The 14635-nt window shown below is 38.5% G+C and overlaps 2 protein-coding genes across 3 annotated transcripts in view; one reads left to right on the top strand and one right to left on the bottom strand.

The window, feature by feature from the left end:
* LOC121907573 (titin-like) overlaps positions 1-1427 on the top strand; it is a 214293-nt gene extending 212866 nt beyond the window's left edge. Inside the window, 1 exon segment of the mRNA XM_042427209.1 lies at positions 83-1427. Coding sequence (XP_042283143.1) covers positions 83-375 — 293 coding nt within the window. The 3' untranslated portion in view covers positions 376-1427.
* Positions 1428-11068: 9641 nt separating this feature from the next.
* The window catches only part of LOC121907419 (bone morphogenetic protein receptor type-2-like), a 47030-nt gene continuing 43463 nt past the window's right edge, over positions 11069-14635 (bottom strand). For both annotated transcript variants that reach the window (XM_042426973.1, XM_042426974.1), the window contains exon 19: positions 11069-14256. In XM_042426973.1, the coding sequence (XP_042282907.1) occupies positions 13934-14256 (323 nt within the window). In that variant the 3' untranslated portion in view covers positions 11069-13933. The remainder of the gene's footprint in view (positions 14257-14635) is intronic.

The raw sequence follows: 14635 nt of genomic DNA, 5'->3' as shown, positions 1-14635 counted from the left end.
TAAACTGTGTTACTGTAAGACTTCATCATTGTCACATATTCAAAACCATCGTCACTGATGTCGTTCCTCTCTTCATTAATAGGCACTCCACCAAAGATTGAAGCTCTTCCAGAGGATGTCAGTACCGAGCCGGGGAAGTCCCTAAAGGTGGCGGGGGTGATCTCTGGAGACCCCGCCCCCTCCGTGCAGTGGGTCCGCTTAGGTCGGACCCTACCTAACGGAGACGAGAGGTACCACGTAGAGAACACCGCCGACCTCTCCACCCTCATGATCTCTGCGGTGAAGGAGGATGACGCCGGAGCATACACCCTCCGACTGTCTAACGAGTTTGGGTCTGACTCTGCAACCGTCAACGTTCACATTCGGTCCATGTAAAAAAAAAAAATGTTAATTTATATCCCCGCTCCCCTCATCCAGAACCTTTTTGTTTAGTGAATTAGTAACAATAATCTTGATAAATATCTGGATTTCTGTTCTTGTAAATATGAACTATTTTTGTACCAATCTTGACATTAATTTATGCCAAACTAGACTAAAGTCTAAAGTTGTTATAAAAATGTGCCATATTGGACAATTATGACTTAGGATTTTTGAACCACTTTTCTGTGACATGTACATAATGTATATAGCCGAATTTAACGGTTATGGGAAATGTATGCATTGTTATTTATGACAATAATATTAACAGAAACAAATGAACAAATGTTTTAACAGGAGAAAGTTTCACCTGGAACGAATACCCTGTCAAACCGAGAAACTAAACTCTGTGCCTCAACAGTAAGTTGAAGTCTTTAAGATTGCCTCAACAGGTAGAGAGGCTCCCTGTTGACGTTATGAACCAGAAACAGAAAGACAAAGTTATTGTTTTGGACACGCGTCTGTGCGTGCGATACTACAGTTTCCTGTGAATTGTACCATGAACATAAGACCCTGAGTGCTGTTTGCATTACCCTCATGTAAGCAGCATGAACCGGCCTTGTGCTCAGACTGACTGTGTCATACCACCATTTTGATGACCTGCTCAGAGTGCGAGCGGCCTGCACTCTCAGCTTTTAGCTCATTTTAATAAAGAGCGCTGTTTCTGGCACAGGACGGCTGGATTGGCTTTTCAAAACAATAACATCTCCTGGCCATGAATGAAGAGAAAGTCAAAGCCAGCTCTGCTGTGCAGAAGCAGCGCCGTCTCTTGGAGGATAGTTAGGTAACGTGTTTGTGTGTTTGAGTGTGTTTTGTAGCTTTTAGTCATTTCACCGTGTCACTAGTCAGGGTTTTCTTCGCCACAGTGATTCCATCTTCTGTGAAAGAAAAGAGAAGCAATAAGTTTTGCCCTGCACTTTGATTTAATTGATCTGTTGATGTAGAACTATATTCATCCTCCTCGAGTTTTATGCATTACTGATTTAATAAAGCATGATTTCAGCACTACACTCCTGTTCTTTCCTTCTGTTTATTTGTCTCTTTGGTCTCTTTTCTTGCTCCCATGCAGTGATGCCATATAATCTTTCATTCTACATGTATTTTGCATTTTTAATATAATTTCACTGCATTGAATTGAGGTTTTATGTCAATTATGTTTCATATAACACTTTCAAATATAGAAAAATAGGAGGAATGAGCAAAACATGAAAATCAAAAATGTTCAACATGCTATAATGCTACAGCTAATGACAATTTATGGTTGCTGGTTGCAAAGTTTTTCAGGTGCTCATCAGTCATGAAGGGCTCCATGATGAAAAATCATCTTATGAAGGAAGGTTTTGAATGTCATGGTCCACAAAGATGGATCTGGAAACTCACTGAGTCTATAAATGTCTTGTATGATGGTCTCTAAGTACTGTACATTTAATCAAGTACTGTACTTAAGTACAGTTTTGAGGTACTTTATACCTCTACTCCAATACATTTAGAGTTTAGTTCAGTGTTTTATGGTAGTTTCTGTGTCCTACCGTTGTTATGCTGATGACACTCAGTTATATGTTTCGTTTCATCCTGGAAAGATTGGATGGCCTCCAGCTTTCTGCCACTGAACACTGATAAAACTAAAGTTCTGGTTACTGATCCTGATCATATTTCAAACAGTATCACCCCTCACCATGGACAACTTACTTAAAACATTCACCCAGAAATTTAGTTGTTTTCTATCCACATCTCAACCTCAATCTTGCTATTTGCAAATCAGAAATGTTGCCAAAGTTAAACAAAAGTTTGAAGTCAATTCCAACAGAAGTTATCTCAGGGCTCTTTTCACATAGAGCAGGTCTAGACTGATCTCTTTAATTTACAGAGACCCAACATTCCTCCATGAGCAGCAGCAAGGAAAAACTCCCCTTTAACGGGAAGAAACCTCAAGCAGAACCGGACTCTAGGTGGGGGGCTGTGGTGGATTTTTTTGCATTTTTTGTATTGATCACTTGACAATTATATGATAATTAATCATTAAAGGGAATTAATTGTGTGACTATGTGATCACCTACATATGTGTAATCATATAAATTATGTATTTAACCTGTGTGTGACAGCCCTAACTGTGGATGATGTTTAATGACATGTACCCGGTAGAAAATAAATCTACTGGGCTTGCTTTTTGGAAAGGTCATAGATAAAATATTGCACATCCACATAATTTTAATCATAAAAAAATATCACTCTACTCTGGGTGCATGGGAACAGCACATTCTGGCAATATTATTGTGGCCAGTGTGACAATAAGGGTCAGCTGACCTCAGCCCTCTTTATCATATTTTATAATATTTTGCAAAGCTGTGAGTAACACCATTGGGAGAGGAATTGTGTGAAAATCAATCATTTTTTAATTAATTTATATTTATATAGCGCCAAATCACAACAAAAGTCATCTCAAGGCACTTTTCACATAGAGCAGGTCAAGACTCTTTAATTTACAGAGACCCAACAATTCCCCCATGAGCAGCACTTGGTGACAAACTCCCCTTTAATGGGTAGAACCCTCAAGCAGAACCCGGATCTTGGTGGGCGGCCATCTGCTTTGACCGGTTGGGTACTATGAGCTCTTCAAGATATGATGGTGTCTGACCATTAAGGGCTTTGTAAGTTAGGAGAAGGATTTTAAATTCTATTCTAGATTTTACAGGAAGCCAATGCAGCGAAGCTAAAATGGGAGAAACGTGATCTCTTTTTCTAGTTTTAGTCAGAACACGTGCAGCTGCGTTCTGGACCAGAATGTGTAAAAACTCCACAATAGGAGGAGTTGAACAGAGAATATAAACAAGGGTTTGTGAATTCGTCATTCCATGTCCGTATCCATGGATTCAGCCTCAATATGCTGTATTGTGCTGAAAATGCAGTGAATCTAAAATTGCATTGAAGTCATTTTGCATTTTGACTTTTTTGAGTATTTTAACTATTTTTGAATAATTATGTGTTGTGGAGGATCTTAAGATTCACTGGCTTATCTGAAAGATTTTTCCACCACATGTCCGTCTGCCGTGACTGGTTGGTTTGAGAGAGAAAGAGAGAGAGAGGCCGAGAGAGACACAGAGAGGCATAATAACAACGATAATAACAATAACAATGATAATAATAATGGAGATTTGACTAGTAATAATAATAGCAATAATAGCCAGAGGAGATGTCAATGCAGGACACCCCCAGGACCACGCCACCATCCCTCAGGCTCTGGGATACATATCTTCTGCAGCAGAGGAACTCTTGGTCTTGCTTTCTTACAACAGCCAGTTTCATCAAAGCATTCAATGTTCCAGACTGACTGACCTTTATGTCTTAAAGTAATGATGGATGGTCATTTCTCTTTACTTAGCTGAGCGTTTCTTGCCATAATATGGATTATTACAGTAGTGGAACAGGGCTGTTTGGAGTATACCAACACTACCTCTGCACAACACAACAGATGCTCTCAAACACATGAAGAAGGAAAGAAATTCCACCAATTGACTTTTGACAAAGCACACCTGTTAACTGAAAACTATCCAGGTAACGACCTCATGAAGCTGGTTCAGGTATTGCTAATAATGTGCAAAGCTGTCATCAAGGCAAACAGTGGTGACTTTGTTTACTACATGAGTCCATATGTGTTATTTCATAGTTTTGATCTCCTCAGTTTTGTTCTACAACGTAGAAAATAGCAAAAAAAAAAAAAAAAAATGGAGAAAAAGCCTTGAATGTGTACATGTGTCCAAACTCTTCACTGGTTCTCTCTGTATAGTGAAAGTGGAAATTGTGCATTTGGATATTTCTTGTTATAACATTAGTTGGTCTGTTGTTGTAACAAATAACTTAAAACAAGAAAATGATCATATAAACGTTAAATGAGATATATTAATTTTGTGAAATGATGACATTTATTGCTATGACAGGATAAAGTGACATGATGTTCTAACAAGAAGTTCTTGTTTTAATGAGTTGATTTTGTGTAAAAACAAGAAACTTAATGATACGAGTAAAAAATAATTTTGTATGTAATAAGAAAATGTCATAATATGAAAAATATGTAACTGCGTGAAAGAGCCGCAGCTGTTACTGAGATCATGTGACATAGATCACAAGAATCCTTTCTTTTCTACACTCTGAGAACCTTCATACATCACTTCTTTATTTACCTCCATTGAAACAGGAAAACTGTTTTCTTTCACAAACAATTTCAAAATGCTTCAACTTTGTCTTTTTTTTCATCGCTGTTAAGCTGCCATCAATAAAACACTTCACACTTCCTGCACAGAGGTTTGACAGTAAAAGCTTTTAATTTAAAACAGCTGCACAAGTGTTGAGTTTCCTCAACAGCAGCTGAAAACAATAAAAAAAGCAAAGTAAAGAGAAGGTGTGAGCAGAGGGTGAGTATGATGCACTGATGCACATCAATGACCCCTAAGTGTTTTTCACCAGGTCTTTATTGAGCCTTATGTGTCGGTCTACTTGCCCTCGTCTTCCTCCGCTTCTGGTCACAACAAAAAACAGTTTTTATTTCAGGAAGACACGTTGCCTGTTTTGACCCTCTGAGTGTGTGTCTTTGTGTTTGTCTCAGGCATTGATGTGTAATAACTTATAATACATCCATGGACTCATCACACCAAACTCCATGTACAAACCCACCGGTTTAATATTTTCCTGCATCAACCTGCATGTCACACATAGCCATCTCCTCTAAAAAAAAAAGGAGCAATCCTGCTTACCCCATATGCACAGACATCGGAGGAAAAAACATCCAAAACAAACTAAACCCTCCTAAATTGTGCAGTCATTAAACAACAGCACACACCAACACACAGGCCACCAAACTGCTGTGAAAACATTTGACTTCTGGAAATCTGTTTAAAATTTTCCCACTTGACCACCAAATGTACCCTGTTGATGAAAATATTAAAATGTTCATAAATAGGACTGATCCACTTTTTAGTTCAGTGTGTCTCATTCACACATACATCAAACAAACAAACTGGAAGAGAATTATACTCAAAAATATTATATGATATTCCTCAATTGTCTAATTTAGCAGTACCTTATATCTGATGATTTATGAAGAATGTCATACCAAACTCCATTACAAAAATATGGCAATTTAACATTTATGCAATTTAATAATATTGGGGGGAATATTTAATAAACTGGAAGAATGCACTCTTCAGTTAAACATGTTTCCAGTACCATGATAGACCAACACTTTTACCCAGCAGTGTTTAAAGAATTCAACCAAACTCCATTTAAAAACTCGACCCTTTATCACTTACTGCCAAATTTACCAAACTAATAGATATTATTGCACAGAAAAATAAATGGGAAGGATCCACTCATCAATTCAGCATGTCTCATTCAACAATAACACATGTTACACCAAACTAAAAAAATCTCACATCTGACAACATTTTCCTGCTTGGCACCAAATGCAAACAGCTTGTAGATATTAATCTCTGTACGAGGTTGCGTTAGTGAAAAACTACAATAATTACTTCTACAGAGACGCAGACTGAATCAAATCAATTAATGTACTGCAAATTAAAAGTATTAAGTGAAACACACGTATTAGTATTTTATTGCATTTTACTGCTTCCAACAACAACTTCTCATAAAACTTTATTGATACTTACTGATACTTGTGCCACGATGACTAAGCAACAGTAAATTAGAAAGTAAGCAGAACACAGCAGAAAACTTAATTTATTATCATAAATGAAACAGTGACATATTGGATCATCTGCACTTTATATAATTATCAACTTAAGCTGTGATATTTTTTAATGATTTTTCATTGACATGGATATACGTGTTGGGATGAAGCATCGACATGCTTTGAGTGAGTACTGTGTGTATGTACAGGATTTACAGTAAGAAGGATTGTGACTTTTGAGCTTGCAGAATACAACACTAACAGTATGCAGTGAAGGTAATTGGTCCCATATGAAAGCATACAAAGTAGTAAATTAGGACAGAGAGCGTCAGCCGTCAGATTCACGGCTGGACCAGACGATCCTGCGATTTGGTGACCCGACCGGCAGAAAGAATGCTACTGCTAACAAGTATTGTGCATGTATTCAAAGCCTGATGTATCTTATTCCTCTGTGCAGAAGTACTTGGACTGAAGTTCTTTTAGAAGTTTATAATGTAGTACAAAGTGCAGAGGTTGTGATCTGTAGCACAACAAGCTGATGAAGCTGTAAACAGGACCGTGTTACTGCACATGCTCAGTGGCGCCATTTCTAAACAAACTAACGTGACCAAACTCTTGATGATGAAAGAACATGTCACCCAGTGCAGCGGTGTGACAACAACAGGAATAAGACATATCAGGCTTTGATACACACACAATACTTGTTAGTAGATAAGTTCGTTGTTGGATCCAAACATAAGGAAAAAAATAGAGAATAACCAGAATGATCCTTTAAATAGCCGGTTATGAGGCATCTCTGACTCACTGATTGTGTTGCTGACAGCTCTTTCCCCAAACGCTGCATTAAAACCAGGAGAACATGGACGATGGGAGCAAAAAGTTTAATTCTGGTTTATACTTGTGATGTTAACGATGATCCTTTTTTCTTTTCAACCCATTCCCTCCAAAATGTGTAATTATCATGTGTCTTTGCTGCTCATGATCACATAAATACTTGAACCATTTCACTGATCATGAGAACGAAGCTACACAAACTCACATGTTGTTGCATGTTAACTGTCTGCTGTTGGGTCATAAAGGCAGGAGGTTTCCTCCACGTTGTTTTGGTAGTTCCAGTTCAGTTAAACAAAAAGCTCCGTTGTGCTGTTCTGGAGGTGGCGGCATGCACAAAGCCTTCATTAGACCACACACCAGCCACATTGCATTGCTCGAATAATGTCAGTATCTTGCACTTAACACGTCATATTGACAGAAGAAGTGAGGCTTGCAGCACAGTGAATGTGACAAAAATGCAGCTTTTATAGGGGGAAAGGATGCACAATCATGCTGGGAAACAGCATCTATCTGTTTTTAAGCACATTTTCAGTTTGTGCATAAAAAACCTGAGTGGAAATGCCAAAAATTAAAAAAGGTAAAATATCTTAATGAGTGTTTCCTGTTGTCTGAGGTGTAAAAGTCTGTGTCTGGCGTACATGAATCACGTGACTTAAATGTCACGGAAGAGCTGAAAACATCAGATCAGAGTGGAGCGGTGAGGAGACGGTAACCTTCCTCACATCAATACATGAAACTAACAGAAATGTTTTCCATCGTTTGAGCACTGACTGGTTTAATGTCACCGACTGGAGAATTAGCGCCACCAACTGTTTATCTTGATGAACCAACTCTATTATTATATTATATTATCTACATAATATTCTCATTATAATGCATTACCATACAATTGAGCGTGGATTTATGGCAGGGACGCTGGAATAGACAGCATTACCTTTATCTTGGTGGACACTTGAGTAGTTTGGACCAAAGCCAACTCAGGTTCTGGATCGGGTCTTGATTACTAGGAACCAAGTGGACCTATAAAGACCTCTAGTTTAGTTGCACAGAGAATGTTTTAACATTGAATGTTAGTGCTTTGGATCAAAGCAGAGCTCTGAACAATTCCAGCAGCAGCACGCAGCTTTAGCTCACTGTCCCAGTATACAATCATGTCAGCAGCTGTGGGTCTATACAGAGTATTTACACTAATGGAGAGTCAAAACTATCTTACATAAATACACATGGATAACCAAAGAAATACACAGCATATTCAACAACAGACGGGGAAATTCAAACGTCCCAGAATGATCAGAACCAGAGGACATACACTGTTAAACTCTAGTTAAATATTATGGGTTTTTAATAATAAACACTGTTAGCCTGCATCTGTACTGCAGACTGTTCTGCCTAAATATTATAAAGTAACTAGCATACAAACAGGCAGAATTTAAAAAACAGATCCACAGTTTAGGAGCTTCTTGAAATAATATCAATAACATTTTAGTGGTGAAATGTTTCATGCGGGAGGCTAAAGGTGAAATCTGTTAATCTTAAATGTTCTTATACAGATGACATGTGCACATCCTCTCTAAGACTATATAAGTTACGAGCTATAAGCTATGACTTTAAAGGGATAACCCAGCAGTGTACGGCACTTTCTGGCACATTTTTAGTTCAGGGTTAGCATTAGCATTATTAGCATTAGATAAAAGTTAGCCCTGAACTAACTTTGTCCCTTTGCACATTAAACCAGTCAACAAAGGACTAAAGGTGAGTTCAGACTCAATATAGAGCAAAATTTCAGCAGCACGGTGGTATTAAGTCAAACAAAAAACACTAAGCAGTCACAAACTTGAACGGAGCTTCTGAATAAGTTGAAAATGTTTCAGCTAAATTCAGTGGCGTCATCAGGCCTGGACGTCTGAGGCTACAGCCCTGAATGTTTTAGCCACGGATCTCAAAAAAAAAGTACCCCCGGATCTATTCATCACATTACGATCATGCATCAAAGCCCTTGAAAAATAATATGACATCACTGATCAAAAACACAAGTACGTTTTGGGTCCTGCGTGTGTCAAGCAGCAGATCTACTTCACACTACTCTGCACGTGCCTATTTTGTGTGAGTGCGCGAGAGACGGCGCACAGGTTACAGGGCTTGTCATTGTTGGCATCTGGTGACAGCTAGCTAATTCAATAAGGCAAGCCTTGAAGGCTATGGATATAAGAAACCTTTTCAGAAAGAAAAAGGATGAAGGCAACGAGGTGCAGGTGAGGCTAGAAGAGGTGGAATTGCTGTAGCAGCAGATGAGTCAGGACGAGTGCCACGTCCTTATCTACACACTCAGGTTGGTGAAGTGACTAGTCAGCTAGTCTAGCTCAGTGGTTCTCAAGTGTTTTTGTCACAAGGCACACTATTTCTGAAAAGCCCAACAGAGGAAAGGATGAGGCCATGAAGATAGATGTTATCAGATGGAGAGAGAGCACAGAATCCATTGATTACACTGCAGTAAGTAATAAATAGCAACAGAATGCCGATTGATGTACATCTGTTGCTGCGTTGAATATTGGCCTGTAGCTGACATCCAATAGTGCTGCTGTGTTGTGTGACTGTCAGCCCATATGGAATAATGAGCAGTGATGACTACTGAGCCCCTATTGGATGGAATAGTGGATTAATGGTTTGCTTTTGTATAAACTAATATTGATTGGTCTGTTGAAATAATTGGTTAAGTCTATGTATAAAATAAATGAATAAATAATGTGTGTTTATGATCTACTCATAGCATCAAAAAATGAGAGATTTTGTTAGATTTTGGGTGGCTGATTGCATCGTTTTAATGACCAGGATGGGAGAGAGGAGCAGAGAACAGGAGGACAGAGAAGAGGAGATGAGGAGTACAACAAACAGCTTCTGCAGAGGTGAAGAAGAGGAGAGTATCAGATAGACAGAAAGACACAGAGTTAGCACAGTTTGTCACAGTTCAAATTGGTCACTGTTCAAAAGGAGCCCTTGTCACACAACAGAAGCAGAAGCTATGAGACCAGGGTTGGTCAATTTTCAAAATGTGACGGCTTCATCAACATCAAGGCTCTTATTTTTTCTGACGGTTTTACTCCTGCAGCTAAAAGCCAGCCTACACACCTGACTGGGAACTTTTGGTAGAGCACATCTTATATTCATTTTACTCTAAAATAACTTGAAAATTGTGCAATTATGAGGTGAAAATGTAAAGATTTCTGGGCTGGGCTAAGCCCCCAATGTTTCAAGATCCTAACAACATCTCTGGCCCAAAGCTGTTTGACTTCAATTCATGTGACGAAACCTGACGGAAAATAACAAGAATAACTGAGGTTAGTCAAAGAATGAATAGTCAATGAACTGAATACAAACACACACATTATTTGTAGTTACAAACTAGCTAGAAGATAGCTACAGCTAACATCTGTAGAGTTGTGCCAGCTGTTTGGGATGAATAAACAAATACTGCAACCATATTTGCACGAATTTGTTTCATATTCAGTCTGAACACACCAGAAGTTCTCAGATCATTCTTAGATACCTTGAAACCTACATTTGTTCCTTGAGAATGAAGTTGTCAGACCAGAGCTAACCAGGGCTATTTACACCAGAGTTCGCCAACAGCAAGGGCTAAATACTGAGCGTGGGAATTAATTTTATAACCAAGCATCAATTGCTTAAAATAGGTTAACCCCAGTTCCAAAAATAATGAACATCCACTAGAGTAGAGTAGCATTCTGGTTGAGTTAGCCTCCTACACCTGTCTGATATCTACAGTTAGCTCTGGACGAAGTCTTCCTGTCTGCCTTCAGAAATGTCATGGTATAAAACATAAAGTTCTAGCATTAGCATATCAAAAACAGTATAAACAGTAGAAAATACAAAAATAACTCAAATTAAATACATTTTAGAAGGCATCTTAAAATACAATTGAAGGAAAATAACTGGCATGGTAAACTACTCGTTAAGACATATGCCACATAACTGCAATGTCCGCAGTTCGATTCCAGCAGTGGACCTTTGTTGCATGTTACCTCCCCATCTCTCTTTTTCCCCTTTGTTTATTATCACTATAATAAAAACTTAAAAATGCCCCAAAAAATGTTTTTAAAAAATTAAAATAACTGATAGAAATGAGTAAACGACAATATTTATGTAGTAATGATGGGTAAGATGAGGAATAAGAAGCAAGGAATAACAGGCACATGCCAACACATTACTTTCCAACTCATTTCATTGTTAGTCAATAGCTGCTAAAGTTTCTTAACCAACACAGGCGAGAAAAATTCTCTAACATTCAGCTGAATGGAGAATTTCAGGGTCCTTCCCATTCTAAAACAGGAAGGAACATGAACCAAAACACAGACAAAAAAAGAGATATCCAAGAGTAGAAAATGTTATGTGGTTACATTTCTGGAACCAAACCTCTTTCTTGGTTAATCATTACCTACATTAAGCAAGATATATCAAACATGAAAAAGAAGCACATTTTTTAAATTCCACGTCTCTCATTTCTGCTTCTGAGCTGCAAATCCAACCTTGGTCTAACTTGAACTGGCAGTATTTCCTCAGATCAGGATGGGAATGACTACATGAATCTTGTGTCTACTTTGTGTCCACTCAATGGCCTTTGACCATTCGTTGACTTACCAGTTTATGAGGTACAAGTGTACAGTCTACAGCAATCCAACAGAACAGTCCTGGTCTTTTTGGACACTATGTCAGCGAGAAGCTGAGTCAACACCACAGTTAGTGATGATGTTGTACTACACTTCATTATATTAGCAGGTGTTTCTCATAACAACATTGGAAACACAAAAATGTGATTTATTGAAGGGTGCTAGCTTGTATGTAATTTGGTCAGTCCCCGTCAAAGTGTTTCTATATTGAGAATGTCCACACTGGAAGGTGGAGTGAAAAAGTTGTTTCTGAAAATGCTACAAAAGACAAAGCCCTCCCAGATTCCACTTTCGGAAAAGGGGTTTTAGTTGTTGTTAGAAAACAGAAAAGCACTTAGTTTGAAGAATTCAGAGGCTTTTAGATTGTACTGGTGCACCTAATAAACTGGTAACTCACTATGGAGTCATAGTGGGGTTGAGCTCTGTCCTAACTATCAAAACTCAGCCACTCTTAGATGGATGGGTGACTAACACAATACAAGATGTAAATAAAACAGCTTTGGAGTTGTTCAAAGGTTCATTTTGTCTGTTAAACCAAAAAACTGTCCATTTCCTGTCTTTCACCTTCTTTCCTCTGAAGGTTCAGAAGGACTTTACTTGCATCTTATTTCTTCATCTCCTGCTTATCCTCAAACAGCAAGAAAAGGGTGAGTGTTTCAGCCTATACTAGTGTTGTAAAGGTACCTGAGGAGGTTGTATGTGGCTGAGGCTACACTGTTCACAAGGTTGATTGTTTGATACACTCAGCAGAAATGTGGCTTATCTTTCCTTTCATTTCTTCTCCTTCAGCCACAGCAGACCTCACAAGGTAGTTGAGTACTACTTAATAAAAGAAAGTGCAAAGTAAATGAATAAAAATGCCCCAAAAGCAATGTTGTCAATCTATTACACATCTGATCCAAACAGACTATCAACAGGAGGAATTATCATGAGCTGACTGCATAGCTAGAGTTAGAGCTTGAAGCAAAAACTCCTCTTTAAATCATAGAAAACGTACAAAAACCACAAACAGAGAGAAGAAATCCCAGATGTGTCACTGTTACTATTTTAATTGCACCGGCCGTTATATGGTTTGTTAGTTTCTTAAATAACTTTGTTTAAAGTGCTTAAAATAATCAGACTACAGACTTGACCCAATCCTTTCTGGTCAAGGCTAGCCACTGACCAAACTAGCCAAAAGCCAAATCACAGCAAGTGTCCAAATATCTACCCTCACCACCAACAGATAATTCTGAAGGTCTTTAGCAATGTCAGTCCTTACGTGTGATTGAATTAGGACCCAATAGCCACTGGCCACATCTACTAGCCACAGGTGACTCGGTGGGACCCAGAAGTCTATCAGTAAGGAACTTCTTTTGCTTTAACACCAACACAAACTTTTTAAGTCTTGGGCAATTTTGTTACTCTGTAGGGTAAAGGACACACCCACTAGCAACTGGTTATATCCACTAACCACAAGACTAGTTACAACAGGAGCCAATTGTCTACTAGATAAGGGAAACCCTCACTCCACCATCAAGAGGAAAACATTTCAGTCCTCAGGGAGGCCTCATCTACTGGTTACTAGTGAACCCTAACTCCACCACCAACAGAAATATGTTTAAAATAAATCATTTAATTTCTGTCCTCAAAGGAGGTCTGGGGCAGTTTCAGTCCTAAGGCCACACCTGTCAACCACTGACCACACCCAGTAACCACATGATGAATCACAGCAGAAGCCCAACTGACAACAGGACAGAGAAACCTTTCACTTGACCAACTATAGGAGGAGATTTTTAAGCCTGGGAGCCACTGGTGAGTCAGTGGGAGCTTAAAGGTCTACCAGAAAGGGACTTCTTTTACATAACCATCAATAGAGATTTTTGAGCTCCTAGGTAATTTTGTTTCTCAGGCAGGGTCAAGGCTGCACCCACTATTCATAAAACTAGTCATAACATAAGCCAATCATCTAGAAGTTAAGGAATCCCCAGGAATGAGGCACATTGTTTGCTGTTTCTAAAACTTCCAGTTGATAGAGAAGTGAAGATACAATGTTAAATACAAATCCAAGTTCTTCATTATGAAATCCCATAATAGTTCCCATGGTGTGTTGGATTTCACTTTGCCTGACTGTCAAAAACCTTCAACAAATCATCACTGTAGCCTGGGAGTGTTTTACTGCGGCCATTTCGCCATCCAGTAAAGTTTGTTTGGGTTGCCAAATGGTGTGGCAGACTGTGAACTCTTTCCACAAATAAAGAAAAGGAAGACGAAGAGTGGGAAAAAACTAACCTGCTCTCATTTAAAAACATAATTGAAAATGTTTAATTATAACACAACTTTAGAAGCAGGTCATTCCATCAGACTCAGAGGTCATGGTCGCTGTGGCTCCACTTCCGACCAAAAAGACAGCCATGCTGGATTTTGATTGGTTGATTTTTGGAACGCCGATGCTTCCTGCTCTATGAAGACTGGATGAGATGTGGGTCTGGTGACTGTTACTGCTACTTGTGCCGAACTCGAAATCTGGGTCGAGAGCTGTATCCGTGGAAACAACCCATGAGGCTGGACGCCATTTTTTCAGGGTGTACGGTGTCTTGACACGACGTTTTATTTTCTCTCCTGAAGTGCTCAGATTGCCGTTATCTGTCACGGAAACATCAACTGAGAAGAAGCAGAAATGATAGGAGAGAACATTATTAAAAAATCTATGACTGCATTTTTATTTAAAAAATCACAACAATGTATGAGTGACACGATCTTACCGCTATACTGTATATATATACTGCTATACTGTATATATATACCGCTATACTGTATATATATACCGCTATACCGTATATATATACCGCTATACTGTATATATATACTGCTATACTGTATATATATACTGCTATACTGTATATATATACCGCTATACTGTATATATATACCGCTATACCGTATATATATACCGCTATACTGTATATATATACTGTTATACTGTATATATATACTGCTATACTGTATATATATACTGCTATACTGTATATATATACTGCTA

Source organism: Thunnus maccoyii, chromosome 11, assembly GCF_910596095.1.
Source record: "Thunnus maccoyii chromosome 11, fThuMac1.1, whole genome shotgun sequence".
In the NCBI taxonomy this organism is placed as follows: domain Eukaryota; kingdom Metazoa; phylum Chordata; class Actinopteri; order Scombriformes; family Scombridae; genus Thunnus; species Thunnus maccoyii.
Note: the sequence above shows the minus strand (reverse complement) of the source record. Positions and strands in the feature narration are given on the sequence as shown.